Here is a 19,726-nt window from a genome sequence, read left to right on the forward strand (position 1 = left end):
ACAAACTAAGGCAACTAGTGCTGTGGGTCCCTGTCTGGTCAGATCTACCTCATAGTCAGCACATCCTACCCCATTACAAACTAAGGCAACTGGTGCTGTGGGTCCCTGTCTGGTCAGATCTACCTCATAGTCAGTACATCCAACCCCATTACAAACTAAGGCAACTAGTGCTGTGGGTCCCTGTGTGGTCAGATCTACCTCATAGTCAGTACATCCTACCCCCATTACAAACTAAGGCAACTAGTGCTGTGGGTCCCTGTCTGGTCAGATCTACCTCATAGTCAGCACATCCTACCCCATTACAAACTAAGGCAAATAGTGCTGTGGGTCCCTGCTGTAACATGCTTTTAGTTCAGCCTTTTCATCATTTATTTTCCACTTATCAATTTCAAAATTAGAATTTTGATGTAGTTCTTATGTCTTTTGTTCCTCTCTAAAATTGCTGCCTATATCAAACTTGACCTAAGAATCAGGATGCAATCTGTGGGGTGGGTTTTTCCAAAGTGAGTTGACTAAGTCACTATTAACCACTCTCAACCCTTTTTTGTTTTTGTAACTGGTGACTATAATCAAAAACAACTTTTTCTCTCTGCCTAAACATACATTAATTTAACTTTTTATTATATCATTACTGTTTAACTATCAGGTTATAATTTGGGGTGGGACAGAAATGTCCTAACAACCACTTTTCTAAGGACTTGACACTCAGCAATCTCACTCACATGTATAGGCTCAGTAGGTTGTCGTACACACAGCACTGAGATTTACATCAGCATAAATTTGAATTATTATCTTTCAAGCCTCACTACACAATGCATTTTCGCTGTTTTGAGAATGGCCTTCGGCATTCAGAAGATCGAAGGGGTTATTGGAACATTGTTACATTATCATTCAAGGCATAACTACCAGGTATATAACTATATAATGTGTAATATTTTGTGTAGCAATAAAGGTACAGATTGCCTTAAAAACATGACAATCTACTTGTCTGTACTGCTGTACCTTACTACTTAGTAATAGATGTTAATACACCATCAAGTTATGTTCAAGTAATTACAACATCTCTATGTGGGACCATATCTGTTTACTTGGATAAATATGTGTAAAATGTTTGTTAATCATGGGCTAGATACACAACAAAGACAAATTATTTTTTGGCATTAAAAAAAATAAACAGTATTGAATAATCAATGTTGAAGGATATTTTGTTAATAGTTCAATTTACAGCAAAAAATTTCAACCATTTATCACCAAATACTAATTTAAGCAATCAGTGTCTGGTACCTTGTAAATGGAAATGCATTTGGAAGTGCTAATTGTTGTATTGGCTATAGGCAGGTTACACTTTGTAAGTTTATGCAAAATAACATGTCAAAACTTGCATCAGATGCATATGCAGTCTTTTGAAACTGGACACATTTAATTTACGTTATGTATACACAGATTAATCATTATCAGAAATCAGCATTACACGCAATAGAATATACCAACATAACATTAATCACATCCATTGGAATGTAAATTTCTTAACATTGAATAATTAATCTTCATCCAATTAAAGGTTAGCTAATAAATCAAGTTGAAATGTTTGTTGTTATTTTTCAATTTCAGAAAAAAAAATTGAAAGAAAGACTTTAATCAAAACATCTGAATAATTCATAAGATTAAAGTGAAATGGTTTTATGAAATGGCAGTATACTGAGTTAATTCGTTTCTCGTAAGAACAGATTGATCAATATAATTTCCATATCGTAATCAATATGCTTTACGCTAGGTAAACGTTTTCCCACCATATAGCCTCAGGGTCCACCTTACAGTACTGTCCATAATTATAGCTTTTGTTACATGGCATTTTAAAGATGTCATTAAGAGTCCATTGATATTGAAGTTCAGATTTCTTACTTGGATTTAATAAACACTTATCAAAGTTTAAATAATGACACTCGGTATTTTTTAAACTTCTCCAGTTTCAAAGTTTTAAATCACAAATAGTTTCATCAAGGACATGTTCATTCAAAATCACCTCAACATACTGGAGGTACTTACAATACAGTTTGTATAAATATGATCAATTTTTGTATCACAGGCATTGCAATATTAATAAAAAAATACAGTCCTTAGTTGTATCTCAAATAGTCAATACAAAACTTGCATAAAGTTGATCCTGTGTGGATCTAAGTAATGTACTAACTAAATGTTACAACCATATTACTGCTACCTTTATTTAACACAGTACTTTGTTGTTGAACAAAAAGTGTCAATACAGACAAAACAGTACAGCATGATATTAAACGAGCACTTGTAAGAAAAGGCTACCTCTCCAAGAAGATTTAAAGGTTACAAAATGGTCTACTCATCAATATTTGCATGTGAGCAAAATATTGGTATACAGAATTGTGTTTTGTTAACATTGCCCACGGAGAATTAACTTCACTTCAATATGTGTTACATTTTATGCAAATTGTCAATGTAGTCATATAAGCTTAAGTCAGCCAAAGAACCACATTTGCTTTGCAAATTGGGGTTTTTAAGATGGGTTGGTGGATGCAAATCGAACCAGAACTACCTTTAAGTGAAAGCTTTACGAATTGACAAGTGAACTGCATGGATGTGTAATTGGCTTAAAGTGAAAAGTACATAGGTATTCTCGAGGGATAAAAGATGTACTAGTGTAGAGTGGGTCATGGCCTGCTCAGCAATAATGCTAAAAGTACATCATAAAGCAGTTTATCTTACAGTTTAATTAAATTTTTTTGGTATCAATAGGTAAAACTGCACATGAATTAGTAGAAGCCTTATTAACATAAGTTGGTGTAACAGAGTCAAAGGAAAACATCAACTTAGCATAAGTAGAGAAATTTATGTGCACATCTGTCTTTCATGTCACCTTATCTATAACATGAAGTGACTCAAGCATGTATCCATTCACACACTTATGTATGATTCATTCAATATTTCAGGAAATCTTAACTAGACAAAGGATGTCTAAATTGTTGCTAAACCCAAATACAACATGTGTGTAAAATAAATATTGCTAAGAAAAGCATGTATTATATAATCATTTTTGAGCAAGAAGCTATAATGACAGAAAGCAATACTGGTCTGGAGCTGTGTGATCATCACTCACCTCAGAGATGTCAGCTGCATAGCTTCCAAACTCTGTACCTCCTGATGTTACAGATCCTGTTTCTGAAAGACACACAAAAAAAACAGTGATAGTGCAGTGACATCTATTATAAAGGATTTAAAGCAAAACACAATCCATCATATTACACATTAGACATTATAAACCAACATTTTATGTAATCAGACAGTTTCTATTTTATACCAAAACAAGCTTATACAATCAACAGAGGAAAAAGTGAAGTTTTCATGGCCTCAGCCAGTCAGAAGTCATGATGGCCATCTTGGATTAAATAGCATTTTGCTGCATACAAAATGTACTTGTTTCTTTTGTGATATTCATTTCATACTGGTATAATGAAAATGTCCATTATATCACATCCTAATGGATTAGTACAGCAATGCAGTTGATGATTTCCAGTCTTTATAATAAAGTCTGACTTACCATAAAAAACAGGTGGGTTGACCCGAAAGTTGTACATGACCAAAACACTATTATGACTAACATGTGCCAAAAAGAAACCAATAGGCTTGAAACATTGGCAAGCTAGTATCTAAAAGGATCTGTTCACTTAATAATTTATGGTCCCTTATTTTGCATGAGAAACAGATACTTTTATTGACAATCTAAAATATTCAACATGTTAAGACGAAAATGGGCTGATAACGTGCCATTATTCACATCCCTTTAAAGATATTTTATACATGAATATAGCTAGATACCATAAGGTGCTAACACAACACTACATATTCGGTAGAGAATTATTTAATCAATAAAGCAGGGCATGGCTGTGGTACAGGTGTTGGTTCAAAGGAAGAATACTTTGGTTTTGTAACAGTACAATCATGATCAGGTTATAATTTAGCATTGGCATATCAGGAAATGTATAGATGGACACCATATAAGAAACAGGCTTTATGCAAAAACAGTTGTAGCTAGATGGCTAAAGCTGTAATTATATTGTATTTGGAATTCAATTAAAAATAAACCAAAATCACAATACCATTGACAAACGGAGGCAAATTTTTCATTACTGTAAAGAAAACATTCTATCCTTGGACCTTGATAAACACCCACTGATTATTGTATATACAACTTTCTCATTTGGAAGTTTTATATGTGAATTACTTTTTGACCCTGACACCATTGTAACTCAATCTGGAGCTTTATGCATTGCTAGGAAACAATGAAGTGTTTACTCAACAGACAAGTCTTAAAAAAATCACTGTGAAACAAATTATTTTGAGTTTCCAAGGTGCAAACACGTCTGCACTGCTTGCCTGTACCTGTGTACTATCATGTAAGAAAAAACAGGTCTGCATGTATTCATTAACATGTACACCATACAATTTTGAAATATTTGCAGGTATCAGTTTGTTTTTGTTTAAAAATAGATAATGAAACAGAAAAACTACTGATAAATCATTATCTATTTTCTGCCTGTATGAACTATAACTTAAATCTAGACAGATTCTCTTTATCAATGTACATTGTGTACCTAGATAAAATCTTTCTTAAAAACTACCTTCAAAATAAAATGTAGAAGTATTTAAATTTTCCAACTGAAATCTTCATTCAATGGAAAGATGAATGTCATGAAAGTCAGCTTGTGTTTTCATATACAGCAATTTGTAGGCTTTCAAATTATTTAATTTTGAAAAGAAACACCAGTATGAAATCTGATCCTAACTTGTTACAATAAGGGAAAGCAATTTGAATTATTTGGTGGTAGTGATAATCCATGCACGATATAGTACCAGCTGAAATACCATTGTTTTGAGTGTGTCATACTGATAATCTGTCCTCTTTCCTGGTGCCTCGATACTTTGATTGGGATGACAGACTGAGCCAACCTAATCCTATTCATGCAGAAGCTTTAAAACATCTAAGGACAATGTAGTAACATGGTGTCTGTGTGCCCAATACTTGGTCACTATTTGTTTAGGTTGTGTACGTAACCCTTGAGATGAACATAGTATCTACCGAATTCTAAAGTGGTCCAATTTGGGTCACCTTGTGGCAATTTACCATACATACAGGAATGATACTAGTGTCAACATGCAGAAAGATATATATATAAAAAAAGAAAAAAGAACTTGAAAAAAGCACTGGGAAAGTGATATTGACCATACAAGTTGATACAAGATCGTACTATAGCAATGGGTTGTATAAGTGGAATCACATTTCATAATAAATTTACCTCAAAATATGGTACAAAATATTTTTTCCGGGTAGATCTGAACACATACATATAAATGAGTACTTAAAGTATCCCAGAGGAACCTGCAATCACACTTTGATTAGTTTGATCATTTCCTTTTTTTCTGTTTTATTCTATTGCTTACTCTGAACACTGCAATAAGACATAAGGAGAAACTACATATCCTTTTAGTACGTAAAGCAATAGCAATAACAAAATATAACTGTCAAATTCCAAGATGGCAACCATTATATTTTGTGTTAAAATCCAAGATGGCTGCCTAATGGTATTTTCCAACCAGTCCAAAGATGAGGAGTGCTTATATACGGGACCCATAATAACCTACATATGAAATTCAGACTTTCATCAAAAACCTCAAAAAACAGCAAGACTATGGACAAAGTGCAATTTGAACAGCCAAAAAATCTGACAATAGTGGTTAACAAAAATAAACACAAGACAGTGTACATTCTTGATAAAGGTAAATCTTCAGCAAAAGCCTTTACTGCATTATTACTCATGTATACATAAGATATAAATTGAAAACGTAATACAGTCCACACAAGTATGTTGATCACAATTACAAGATTCAGGATTTCAAGGAGCAATAGGGGTGGATGGTAATGAGAAAGCAAGCAGGTAGACATGATACACTATCGGCTGCATGAAATTTTAAACAATTTTGATTAATAAATGTTAAGGTACCAGATATCATATGAATGATTTTGATTTTTAAAAATGCTGATTATCCAAATCATGTCATTTGATTTATATACCGGCCATACCATATAAAACTAAATCATGTTAAAACAACACAAACTAAAAGTAAATAATAGTAAGTACTGTACAACTTAACATCTGAATGACTCATATACATACAATATACATGTATCTAATATGATAATTGTACCCCTAAATGTACTGATTATGATATCAGTAAAATCAAAACTCAGATGATCCATGTGTGTCCTAAAGCAATTTACTTTGTATTACCATTCATGGACTGTGTCCACTTTTGACCACTTTGAAAAGATAACACAATAATACTCTAATCCCTACATAATGAAAAGGGGGATCAAGAGATTTGGACAAGAATTCTCCCTAATCATGTTCCCTCAGTGATGGCCATACCTGTCACACATAAGGTACACCGATATTCACGACAGATTACCGGTAAACACTAGACCTAAATTTTAACTGTACATAGGAACCATGTGCAATACATAGAACATTGAAAACTATTACATTCTTCTTACGCGTTAAAATCAAAGCATTTCAAAATCTACCTTTAATCTGAGTTTAGGATACTTTGAAAATTCCTGAATCATTCCTCTCTACAAGTACCCTAAAAAAGATTTTAAATTTGCATGAAAACCAAGTACCTGCATAAGATGTAGATTGAGGAAAAGTTACAACCAGTTTAAAATAGATGTTTTACCAGTCTAGCTTTGCTTTTGCCTGTTTTGTCTTTCTTGTCTCCACTAAAATGCACTTTGATCAGCTATTTTTATGAATGAATGAATTACTATTGTTCCAACCTCTAATTTCACTCATATGTACACATCACTTTGCAAGAAATGATATTCTTACAAACCCCATGATGAAATAAACAATGAGCTGACTTACGACAAACTTTTATCTTTGGTTTATACCAGCACCGGGCACATCAAGTTTTATACATCACCCAGCAGTGACTGTCAACTATCACAGCCTCTATTATTTTTCCTTAAAGGAGGGACAGAACAGACCTTCAAAAACACCATATTTCATGCATTTCCAAATTACGAAAAAAAAACCTTGCAAATGGAAGACCAACTTTTTTGACATTAAAAAAAGAAAGAAATAACTCTGGAAAAAAAAAATCAGACTTACAAAGGTTTTTTAAATTGTTTTTAATGTTGACCAATTGAAAGTCATATTTATTAAGATGTACGTTAATGAAATACACTTTTATTAATTAGAAACAGAGTTTCAAAAAGCAATACTTCAGTAATGTACCATGTATTAACATGTTGTATCTGTTGTACCAGAACACAGAAGTGGTACAGGGAATTGTTGTACCAGAACACAGAAGTGGTACAGGGAAATGTTGTACCAGAACACAGAAGTGGTACAGGGAAATGTTGTACCAGAACACAGAAGTGGTACAGGGAAATGTTGTACCAGAACACAGAAGTGGTACAGGGAAATATCATAGCAACACAGACGGATCAGCTACATACATAAATGTGGCTGGCTGGTAATATTTTATATTAACGGTGTTAATGTACCTACAATTGTAAGTAAATTACGTTTCATTCAGGGCTGAACAAAAATATAGAGTTGTCCTTGTATTTCATTGGATGCTTTGATATATATAACTGCACACATGTACAGTGTGTAAGGCACTGCCTATCCTTACTTGAACACAATTTTCTTTAGTTATCCACTTATGTACTTTCCTGGGGTTTTCTGGTCTACAGACCTCTGTAGTCTGTCTCTCAGAGAAAGCTTAATACTACAGAAAGTTATCATAAGAAGATCACTGAAGATAATAATTTGCTGAATATTTCAAATTTATGTGAAATATGCCAAAATACTTACCATTTGCATATTACACATATACTTTCTCTAAATCACATGTTCATTAGTCATTATGATTATAAATGATTTATGTTCATTTGATATGTAGTGAAATCATTTAACTCAATAAGATGTAAAAAAAAATACCATGAAATAATCTGATAGCACTTATACATTACGTACCTATAGAGAAACAAAATCGATAAATCTAAGCCCTTGTTACAGCACTGCTACATGTTCAATGAGGGTCACCAAAACATAATAGTACAAACCCATAATGCTATCAAGATCATCTCAATTTATTCACCTACCATTTAAACCTGAGTTCCCGATTGGAGCAACCAATGTATTGATTACCAATAATGGTAAGTGGTACATAACCTACAGTGAACTTCAGTCTCTTCTGTTGAAGATTTTTGCCAACAGAAAACTGAAACCTGATCATTATCTGGATTATCTCAGGTTACAGTACAAATACAAAATTTTTACTTTTACTTAAATACAATTTAATAAATATATTTTTCAATTGTTGGGAGCTGAAAAAATCCACTTATATCATTACTATTGGGCAATTGATATAAAATGTTTCTTGAACACTTGGGGATTAAAGTTGAGTATGAGAAATTAGTCATATTTTTTTCATTCTGCCAAGCCTCTGGTGATCCAGAAAAGAAAGGGAAAAATTGTGATGTGTAATAAACCTCATACAAAATATGTAACTGATAAGTTTCATAAAGATTTATGTAAAATGGACAATACCATAGTGACAGATTCTGTTTGTCTTATTTCTAAGACACTTTAGCAATATTTGTTAAAATAACATGTTACAAACCAAATACAAAATCTACAATTGCAATAATAAAATGTTTAATAACCAAAAATGAATTTGTATTATTATACTGATAACAGAATATAGATATATATATATATAGTCCTTTGGTTAGAAGTACTCTGGTATGGTTGACAGTGATTTGACCTTACTAGTGTTCCAACAACCGTCAGACTTCAAAGACAAAAGTGAAAATATATCTATAATACTAATAGCTATATACATGTAGCTGTAATTGATATTCAGCCATTGAGGATGAGGAATTTGTCTTTTGTATTTTCCTAACTAGTACAACCATGCAAGTCCTTTTTTTTAATGAATAGTTATATATATTTTCATTACGAAAATAATATTGCAGTCAATATCTGAATTAACAATGTAATTTTCTAATTAGTTGCCAGTTTTATGTATGTTATTTGTGAAGACATCTTTCTTCATTCCTCAAGAGTATCCAATTGTATAGACACATGTATATTACAGGAACTGTATTACTACTCTCTCAAAATAATTAATTAATATCATTATTTTTCTGGCAGCTGTTTTCAGTGGTATCATGATTGATATCATAATGTATGTTATTAATGTAAATAAAGTAGAAAATAAAAATAATTACTCATCAAATATAAAGATAAGCTCATGGAATCCCAACATTCTATGGAGGTTTTTTGTAATTTACATTGTCAGTATGTTTTGGCTGCTATACAACCATCATCAAGACAATGTAATACCAGCTGATGTCTGAAGTACAGAAATGTGTCATAGAAATTCTATAAAGGTAAGCGATATTATGACAACATAATTAATGAGAAGCTGTGATGTAATTATTAACTAGTTCATTACGTAAATGCTAAAATAATCTGCATATGCTATGTACATTAACTGGTCTATAGTGTATGGTTTCTGGAAGTTCATCTTGGACATCTGTGCCTATACTGATGAAGCTGTGATTGAAGACTGACTTATAATCCTCTGTAATGTAGTTATAGGTCATGTATTTTTTGCCTGTATAATTGTCTACGTCTTTAGAGTCTGACGTAAGATACAAAACTTGCTCTAGAGTGGTGTGATTAATTTCCATGGGTTTTGTCTTTGGAATTTCTGGGCTAGGATACTTTTTTTTTTGATGTCTTTTGGTACTATCCTGAATTTCACATTTCGAAAGTTTATGTGGCTCATTGATCAAATAAATCAAAGAAACATTAAAACATCAGGTTCTGATTGTAATGAACAAGCAATAAATTATGAGGAAGCAAAGAAAGGCATCAATGTGACTGGCAATACATGTACTCATGATGGCCATTAATTCAACCTAGGAGTACCACTCCTATTCACATTTTTTGTTGATAAATGTCTCATATTACATATCAAAATATTGATGAGAGTATATGGGGATGTTAGCATCATTAAATTCTGTTGACAAGAACTTATGAACAGTGTTTAGCTTTCTTAGTACTATACATAAGTCTCACTAAGTGCCATTTACTTTGTACTTGTACATGTGCTAATGTCAGTGCCCTTTTATATTCAAAAGGGATTTGAATTTTAATTAAAAATAATTAGCATTTTGGACAAAAGAAAGTAATTGGAGAGTGACCTTGTAAATAAAAGTCAATTAGATATTCACATTAAGTATTTGTCCAGTCACCAAAACCAGAGCTATAATCATAACACATGGATGGACCCATTCAAGAGGTCACACACTTCAGACCAATTTCGATATGGAAGCAAATATAAATATTTGAAGGATATATATACGCTTAAATCCGTTTTAAAAATCGCAACAGCTCTTCAAACGATCTTATTACCCACCAAAGATATAGCAAGTGTCATAGGACAACACATACGAACAATACCTTCGTGATTTACCTAGCTAATAATCAGGGTTTTAAACTTGGCGCACCGACAATAGGGCATGTCCAATCACGAACTCCCTTCGTTACGGCCTTACCTAGATTTGCAGATCTTAGTTTATTTCCTTCAATTTCCAACTGCCGTATTTGATCCAGAAGTTCAGAGGCAGACGATTTTTTACCAGGTATCCCTTTCCCTGAAATAGTTGACGCAGGTACTCCTCCAATTGTAGGAACAGTTGATGAAGCAGAAGCTAAAGGGGTGCTCAACCCCGTTGCCATTTCGTCTGCGTTTGACCTAATTCAAGCGAATCATTTGTCTGTAAAATAAGATAACTCGATTGAAATGGTTATTGTAAGTGTACAACTATATTTCCAACTCGATGTAAGAATTGAATTTAACAAAACTATGCTAATGACACACTTACCTGTCTGTAAACAACTGCTAGCGAAGTGACAGACGCAATGTTTTCATATCGAGCGGGTGAGCGGAAATGTGTGTATGCGCATGATTGACAGGAAGTAATGGGCATTTCTCACCTTTGTGCGGACAGGTGAGACAAGATCAAAGTGAATGCTAACTACAGATGCTACGACAACAATACGTGTATTGATCGCAGCCACGCAGTTGTTTAGTGACATTTGATTACATATCTGATGGATGTATGAATCTCAGACCCCCAATTTTTTTTAATTTTAACTTTTGTTCCGATGATGCTTTGACCACGGACTTAAATATATCTAATATACAAGTCCGTGGTACGACAAACCAGTCTTTCTTTAAGTTGACTTAAACGGAATAAATCTCATGTTTTAATACCATCTGTTAAAGATGATTTTACTAATATCTCGGGCTGAAAGTGGTAAAAAATATAGAATGGTATTTCAGTTGTAAGTAGCTAAAACATGCATTTTCGTTTTATAAATATCAAAAGTTCTCAAAGATCGTTAATCATGAAAGCAAGCACAATCAATTTTATAATTATCAAGTCATGTACTTATACACAAAAGCTGTTTAATTTGGTTTGTAAACAAAGCAAGGCCACGGTAGGTATGAATAACTCGAAAATCATTGCTCTAAAGTTAACAAAAAATATAGGCAAGTTTTGTTCCTCGGTTTTATACGTCCCTTGTTAGATGAGAGAAAGTAATTATATTAATAATAATAATAAATGACTTTATTTAAGAGTCGATAACACTTTGAGTACAAGACTCTTCTAACAAGTGGTCGACAGTAAAATGTCCAATATATACAAAACATAAATTAAAAAAAAAATTATATGGCTGCTCTCAATCACCGCCATTTGCGTCAGAATGTGTCATGGGAGCATGCATTTAAACTTATTTTTCTCATTTTTTTAATTTGAAACGCAATAGAATGGTACTGGGACAATAAACAAAACATAACTTAAATTGCTGATTTTCAATTTGGTGTGACAGCTGCAAGTTTCCATAACAGCAGAAAAATGTAAATTTTGAAAAATGCTTACTCCCAACTGTCTGTTCGACAATGTCCTGAAATCTAACTTTTTTTTCACATTATGCTTAAAAGATCCACCAAGCATCCATTTACGTATTTCTTAACTATGAATTGTGGTGATAATTCGTGCTATTTTTTTCCACAGTTATTTTCAAGAGAAACGTCATATACGCCGTCATCAATTATACTCCACGAGGGGAAATCTACAGAATTCAGAATTATGCTCCACTGAGCATCATATTAATGTCAAACGAACTGATACGAAAGAAGTTTTGCAAACAAAAACAGAACGAGGAAAAACAGCTTTAAAATTTAAGATAGTGGATGTAGCAAATTATTCATAAAACGATACGATGCAGAAAATTACATGAAAAGTATTGGAGTTGTTGTACAACTTGAAATCACTCGTTGGAGCAACAGAACTTTACGATTGTTGAAAGGACATCATAAGTATAACATAAGATTTTCTTTAAACCCGAAATGTTTTTTTATCTTTTATTTTGCTGAATTCATTTGTGAAGTTTACGATGTCAACTGCTGAAATAATTTGTGTAGTTTACAGTGTCAACTGCTGAAATAATTTGTGCATCAAAATTATTGTATGTAATGTATTTCTCAGTAGTATCATATATTGTCCTCTGGCGCCGGCCTTCCATTACAAGTATCCTGTGATCTAATTTTCATTTTATTCTTACAATTAGCACTTAACGATTAGATAAACCTGTTCGAGTTATCGAACTTGGCATATAGCTTATGCATGGTCCCCATGATATCCTAATTATTGTACAATTTATACACTGTTAATTGACGTGTAAGGAGAGACCATAGCATCCGTATTTTTTAGTATTTTTCTCGTGTGCTAACATTGCTTCAGCCCCAGGAATCGGCGGTTCAATATAGCATGAACGCTATTATATTACTAAACTATGATAGCTGTTTTGATACTTGTTATTTACGTTTGTAGACAGTTCACAAAAAGCACGCAGTACGGATATTTTTTCTCTTGTGAACTGGGTCTGCTCTGACTTAGAGAGTACGTATTACTACTGAAATATACCATAGTAACATCATTATGACTGAGTGAGGAATACACTGCATGTACTGGTGACGGTCGTCTAAGTGTGTAGCGAGGTGAATTGATTTTTAGACTACACTACTCTGGAAAATGATCCCTGGCGTTGATGTCATTGTTCTTTCTTTCTTTCTTAATAAATTAATAGTATCTATTTGAGTCATGTCACAGTCTGTCGTGATTTCAGTCGACCCTACGGGGACATTTCAATCCTGATGTCATGTTCCCATGTTCTAAAGCCGAAGAATTCGACTTTTTAAACTTAAAAACTTACCTTTTCATAGTATACTTTCATTACTGTTCACCCACCTATAACTTGTCATAAATGAGAAGCAATTCAGGTCAAACGAATTATGCTTTCCTAGATACGATATTGGTCCTCAAATAATTTTATTCAATAGATCTAAGATCATTCTCCAAAACAACATTTGAGTTATTTTCTTACGTTAACTATTGTATCTATATGTTGTGTTTTGTTTACACGTTTAAATTAAACCAATAAATCCGTAAATGAGAGACCGAATTCAGAAACCGGTACGGACTCTGCTGAAATGATGCCCTGTAGTCCCTTCCAAACAATTACTGACCAATACGGTGGGAGTTATTCCCCTTCACTCGGCGTAAAATACTTTTTAAAATGGACATATCAATGTCAGTTGTTGTTACATAAACAATAAAAAATAGTAACAAATTCAAACGATGCGCAACGTCTTTGATACTAGTAGTCGTAATATTCAACACTGAACGAATGTTACGTTTTAAAAAAAAGAAACAAAAGTCTTCAGTGAGTGTGTTTTTAATAAACAAATCTCGCCTAACAAGTATGTCCCAAGTGGTCTAGTGGTTAGGATTCCGCGCTCTCACCGCGGCGGCCGGGGTTCGATTCCCCGCTTGGGAAAGATTTTTTTTTTCCCATTTTGAAGACAATGTAGAATAAAGAAGGACAAATATTACATATAGTACAGAATTGATATTTTGGAAGACATGTACTCACATTTTCTGTCTTATTTATTTATATATCTTAATATATAGTTGAAACTCATCTCGAAATTCTGTTTGAGTTGAAATAATTTGTAAGTCCCGATTTTTTTCTTTCTATATCTTTGTAATTTTAGTTCGGATGACTTGAATATCACTGGGTCGAAATTTCGGTTGAGTTGAAGCGATTTTTCAGTCCCTTCAAATGTAAAGCAAGGGAAAAGTCATTTGTTGTCCCGAAATTAATTTTTGTCGAAACGTCTTCAGTCGAAATCGGTCAATACATACACAGAATAGAAAGTCACCCCTGCGTAACACATGGCTAAATAAGGCGTATCGATCCATTGACTCATTATTTAGTATCACCATCCAATGGTAGTGACTTGATGTACCTGGGTATCACAAATGTAGAGTGTGTTAGGGATGTGGTCAGTGATGTACCTGGGTATCACAAATGTAGAGTGTGTTAGGGATGTGGTCAGTGATGTACCTGGGTATCACAAATGTAGAGTGTGTTAGGGATGTGGTCAGTGATGTACCTGGGTATCACAAATGTAGAGTGTGTTAGGGATGTGGTCAGTGATGTACCTAGGTATCACAAATGTAGAGTGTGTTAGGGATGTGGTCAGGGATGTACCTAGGTATCACAAATGTAGAGTGTGTTAGGGATGTGGTCAGTGATGTACCTAGGTATCACAAATGTAGAGTGTGTTAGGGATGTGGTCACTGATGTACCTAGGTATCACAAATGTAGAGTGTGTTAGGGATGTGGTCACTGATGTACCTAGGTATCACAAATGTAGAGTACGTTAGGGATGAGGTCAGTGATGTACCTGGGTATCACAAATGTAGAGTGTGTCAGGGTTGAGGTCAGTGATGTACCTGGGTATCACAAATGTAGAGTGTTAGGGATGTGGTCAGTGATATACCTGGGTATCACAAATGTCGTTACCAATCTGACGTCCATTATAATCAAATTTTGTTGAATTGACATGGAATCCTGGATGACCTAAGTATCATGATACCATAGACATTTAGTGGACTTTTTTTATTCATTGGAGTGGTCAAATTTTACATGATATCATGGGCATTAAACTGACTTTGTAATTCAATGGAGGGGTCAAATTTTACATGATATCATGGGCATTAAACTGACTTTGTAATTCAATGGAGGGGTCAAATTTTACATGATAGCATGGGCATTAAACTGACTTTGTAATTCAGTGGAGGGGTCAAATTTTACATGATATCATGGGCATTAAACTGACTTTGTAATTCAATGGAGGGGTCAAATTTTACATGATATCATGGGCATTAAACTGACTTTGTAATTCAATGGAGGGGTCAAATTTTACATGATAGCATGGGCATTAAACTGACTTTGTAATTCAGTGGAGGGGTCAAATTTTACGTGATATCAAGGACACTTCGCTGACATTTTAATTCAATGTACAGGTCAAATTTTACATGATTTGATGATAATGTAACTTTATTATACAAATGATACACTTTGTATCACGGATGATTGACTGTCTAATACAAGAGATCAACAAGAAGGGTTGATTAGAACTGACATGGTAAACTAATATAGGGGATTGGTTAAAATTGACAAGGTAAACTAATATAGGGGATTGGTTAAAATTGACAAGGTAAACTTATATAGGGGATTGTGTAAAATTGACAAGGTAAACTTATATAGGGGATTGTGTAAAATTGACATGGTAAACTAATATAGGAGATTGTTTAAAATTGACAAGGTAAACTAATATAGGGGATTGTGTAAAATTGACATGGTAAACTAATATAGGAGATTGTTTAAAATTGACAAGGTAAACTTATATAGGGGATTGTGTAAAATTGACATGGTAAACTAATATAGGAGATTGTTTAAAATTGACAAGGTAAACTAATATAGGGGATTGGTTAAAATTGACATGGTAAACTAATATAGGAGATTGGTTAAAATTGACATGGTAAACTAATATAGGGGATTGGTTAAAATTGACAAAGTAAACTAATATATTGGATTGGTTAAAATTGACAAGGTAAACTAATATAGGGGGTTGTTTAAAATTGACAAGGTAAACTAATATAGGGGATTGGTTAAAATTGACATGGTAAACTAATATAGGAGATTGGTTAAAACTGACATGGTAGACTAATATAGGGGATCGGTTAAAATTGACATGGTAAACTAATATAGGAGATTGGTTAAAACTGACATGGTAGACTAATATAGGGGATCGGTTAAAACTGACATGGTAAACTAATATAGGAGATTGGTTATAATTGACATGGCAAACTAATATAGGAGATTGGTTAAAATTGACATGGTTAATTGATATAGGGGATTGGTTAAAATTGACATAGTTAATAAGAATAAGAAATTGGTTAAAATTGACATAGATAATTAGAATCAGAGATTGGTTAAAATTGACATCCACATGTATCTCGGTTTTCAGGAGTAGTCGTTGTGTAATAGTTATCTCCCTTATGCCAATACCCAATTGATTAAAAAGAACAAGTAACATTGTTCTGATTTCAAAATTGTTTATTAAATACACATGATTCGATGGTGCCTGGACAACAGACAACTCGTTTAAGGGGTCTAATAATATATTTGAAATACAAGATACCGAATGGGCCTGTATTGTCCACTTGTTCTGCAAATTTTTAAAAGATTGTGCTGGATTTTCCACGGTTCTTGGATGCCACAACTCTGAATCTATTCCGTCTTAGAAAGTTCTAAAATGATATGAACATATCTCACCTGTGTGATCTCAACAATAGGTCAATGTCATTAATTTGTACAAAGTTCATCGCATTTCCTTCAGGTATGCTACTTACACAAAACGTCACTCTGGACATTTAATTATTGAGTAGTCGTTTCTCAGAAGAAGATTTCAGTTGACCTTTGAGTAGGTAAACAAATCACTTTAATCAAATCACATCTTATGAATTTCTTTTACTTCAATTTTATTTCTTTTTAATTTAGATGTACTTGCTGTTTAACTTCTTAAAAAATGATTTTTGATATACAAACCTATCGGGTTTCGACAAACATGAAGTAAACATCTCTTCATTGCCTCGCTTTCACAATATGGCTTCATTATCCTACGTCAACCCTTCCTTTTAACGATTTCATGCCTTGATTTCCGGACCCTCCCCTCTTTAATAAGCCACTCATCCTGTCTCCATCCCAACATGCACCCGTCTTCATCCCAACCTGTACCTGTCTCCAACCCCACCTGTACCCGTATCCACCTTAACCTGCACCCGTCTCCACTCCCACCTGTACCCGTCTCCATCCAACCTGTACCCGTATCCACCTCAACATGCACCCGTCTCCACCCCAACCTGTACCCGTCTCCATCCTCACCTGTACCCGTTTCCACCCCAACCTGTACCCGTCTCCATCCCAAACCTGTACCCGTCTCCATCCTCACCTGTACCCGTTTCCACCCCAACCTGTACCCGTCTCCATCCCAAACCTGTACCCGTTTCCATTCCCAACCTGTACCCGTTTCCACCCCAACCTGTACCCGTTTCCACCCCAACCTGTACCCGTCTCCACCCCAACCTGAAGCAAGACCTATTGGAATCCTGTCTATACCAGTGTGTACTATTATTTCCTAGGAAGTGACCTTTCAGTATGTAAAACACGGTGGTCGACATTACAGTACTCCATGACAGTCATACACAGGTCAGCTTTAGATTGTTAATGGGTGTTTCACGAGTAATAATCAGCTCTCTGCTTACATTAATTAATTGGTTTATAGGATTAGAAAGTGTCTCGATATTCTACGTTGTATAAGGTATATAGATGTGTTTAAGTTTAATTAGTGTTTAACATGTGATCTAACCAGCCTTTTTATTCCTTATGAAATGACACCAGTTCAGATTCTTTTTATAGACGGAGGACAATGTTTTCACATCACGACATACTAATTAGGTCACTTAAAAATAAACTTTTAAAGTCCAACAGATCATAATTCATTTAATGACGTCAGAACGTTATTAAAACTATTGCAACTGAGACGTTTTTTAAGTAAATAATGACGAGTAGATTGTATCTGTTGTCATTGAATCTCAAAGCTTTACATACCTGAATATCTCCCGGGATTCTATACTAGATTAACAACAACGCATTGATACTATAACAATGCCATATGTTCGTGGGTGAGGATTTCTTAACAGCCGCTCAACCTTACAGTGCTATTTGGAATGCTGTTCTTTGAGGTCGTGAACAAGACTACGAATCACGGCCAGCGTTTACAATATCTCACATTACAAATTATACATAATGTAGAATCTGCACTTCTTTGGTCTAGTAACTGTCTTCAAGTCTATTGTACAAATGTGAACCAAGGTTTTCGAGTCATTGTATACCCAGGAAATAATTTCGAGATGGGGAAGTAAGTGGCCTGCCATTTGCCTTGTTATGGAGAGTACTGATATGGTAGCTAAACAGGTGCAAACATGAAAGTTTTGTACCATTGACCTATGTGTGTTTAGGTATTTGTAAAAAAAATCAAATATTTCTTATTATTTAGAAATATTTTTTTGTTTATTGTTGAAATAAAAAAAATCCTTTTGGAAAAGATAAAAAAAATCACAGTTGATGTAGTTACTTGATCAAAGAGAGAATAACACAGATATAATAAACAAAAGTGGTTAAAATGCACATCACGATCATAGGAGTGGCAAAGTGTAGAAATATACAAGTCACTTGAATGTTTAAAGAACTCCGTAAAAATAATTATTCAAACAATTTTTTTCTACTTTACGCAATCTTGCCGTCTTATATCTTCGGATGTATCAATATGACAGTTCTTCCACCAGTTTGTCAAAACACTACAATATCTAACACTAGTAAACAAAGGAAGTACGTAAGGGCCACTTGCGGTACTGAGGACAGAACGCAACCAAATTAAATCACCACTTCCTTCTTTCTGGTTCTGATCGCCTTCATTGAAAATTCTTCACTAATGTCTCCCACATTGACAAAGACAATCTAAACTGCCAAGTGTGTGGGTATGTTGTCTCGTCAGCTATGTGGGTATGGTGTCTCGTCAGCTATGTGGATATGGTGTCTCGTCAGCTATGTGGGTATGGTGTCTCGTCAGCTATGTGGGTATGGTGTCTCGTCAGCTATGTGGGTATGGTGTCTCGTCAGCTATGTGGGTATGGTGTCTCGTCAGCTGTGTGAGTATGGTGTATCGTCAGCTGTGTGGGTATGGTGTATCGTCAGCTGTGTGGGTATGATGTATCGTCAGTTGTGAGGGTATGGTGTTTCGTCAGCTGTGTGGGTATGGTGTATCGTCAGTTGTGTGAGTATGGTGTATCGTCAGTTGTGAGGGTATGGTGTTTCGTCAGCTGTGTAGGTACGATATCTCGTCAGCCGTGTGAGTATGGTGTCTCGTCAGCTGTGTAGGTACGATGTCTCGTCAGCCGTGTGAGTATGGTGTCTCGTCAGTTGTGAGGGTATGGTGTCTCGTCAGCTGTGTGAGTATGGTGTCTCGTCTGTTGTGAGGGTATGGTGTCTCGTCAGCTGTGTGAGTATGGTGTATCGTCACTTGTGTGGGTATGGTGTCTCGTCAGCTGTGTGAGTATGGTGTATCGTCAGTTGTG

At 34.5% G+C, this 19,726-nt stretch overlaps 1 protein-coding gene and 1 non-coding gene across 2 annotated transcripts in view; one reads left to right on the plus strand and one right to left on the minus strand.

The window, feature by feature from the left end:
- The window catches only part of LOC132550218 (coiled-coil domain-containing protein 158-like), a 49,927-nt gene extending 39,080 nt beyond the window's left edge, over window positions 1–10,847 (minus strand). Inside the window, exons 1-2 of the mRNA XM_060214258.1 lie at window positions 10,664–10,847; window positions 3,128–3,189 (exon numbers count right to left, since the gene is read on the minus strand). Coding sequence (XP_060070241.1) covers window positions 3,128–3,189; window positions 10,664–10,847 — 246 coding nt within the window. The remainder of the gene's footprint in view (window positions 1–3,127; window positions 3,190–10,663) is intronic.
- A 3,096-nt stretch (window positions 10,848–13,943) lies between these two features.
- Trnae-cuc (transfer RNA glutamic acid (anticodon CUC)) lies at window positions 13,944–14,015 on the plus strand. Its single transcript has one exon. It is a non-coding gene; the product is annotated as a tRNA-Glu (tRNA).
- The last annotated feature ends 5,711 nt before the right edge of the window (window positions 14,016–19,726 follow it).

Source organism: Ylistrum balloti, unplaced genomic scaffold, assembly GCF_031769215.1.
Source record: "Ylistrum balloti isolate Yb309-2 unplaced genomic scaffold, AGI_CSIRO_Ybal_v1 Utg370110, whole genome shotgun sequence".
Taxonomy (NCBI): domain Eukaryota; kingdom Metazoa; phylum Mollusca; class Bivalvia; order Pectinida; family Pectinidae; genus Ylistrum; species Ylistrum balloti.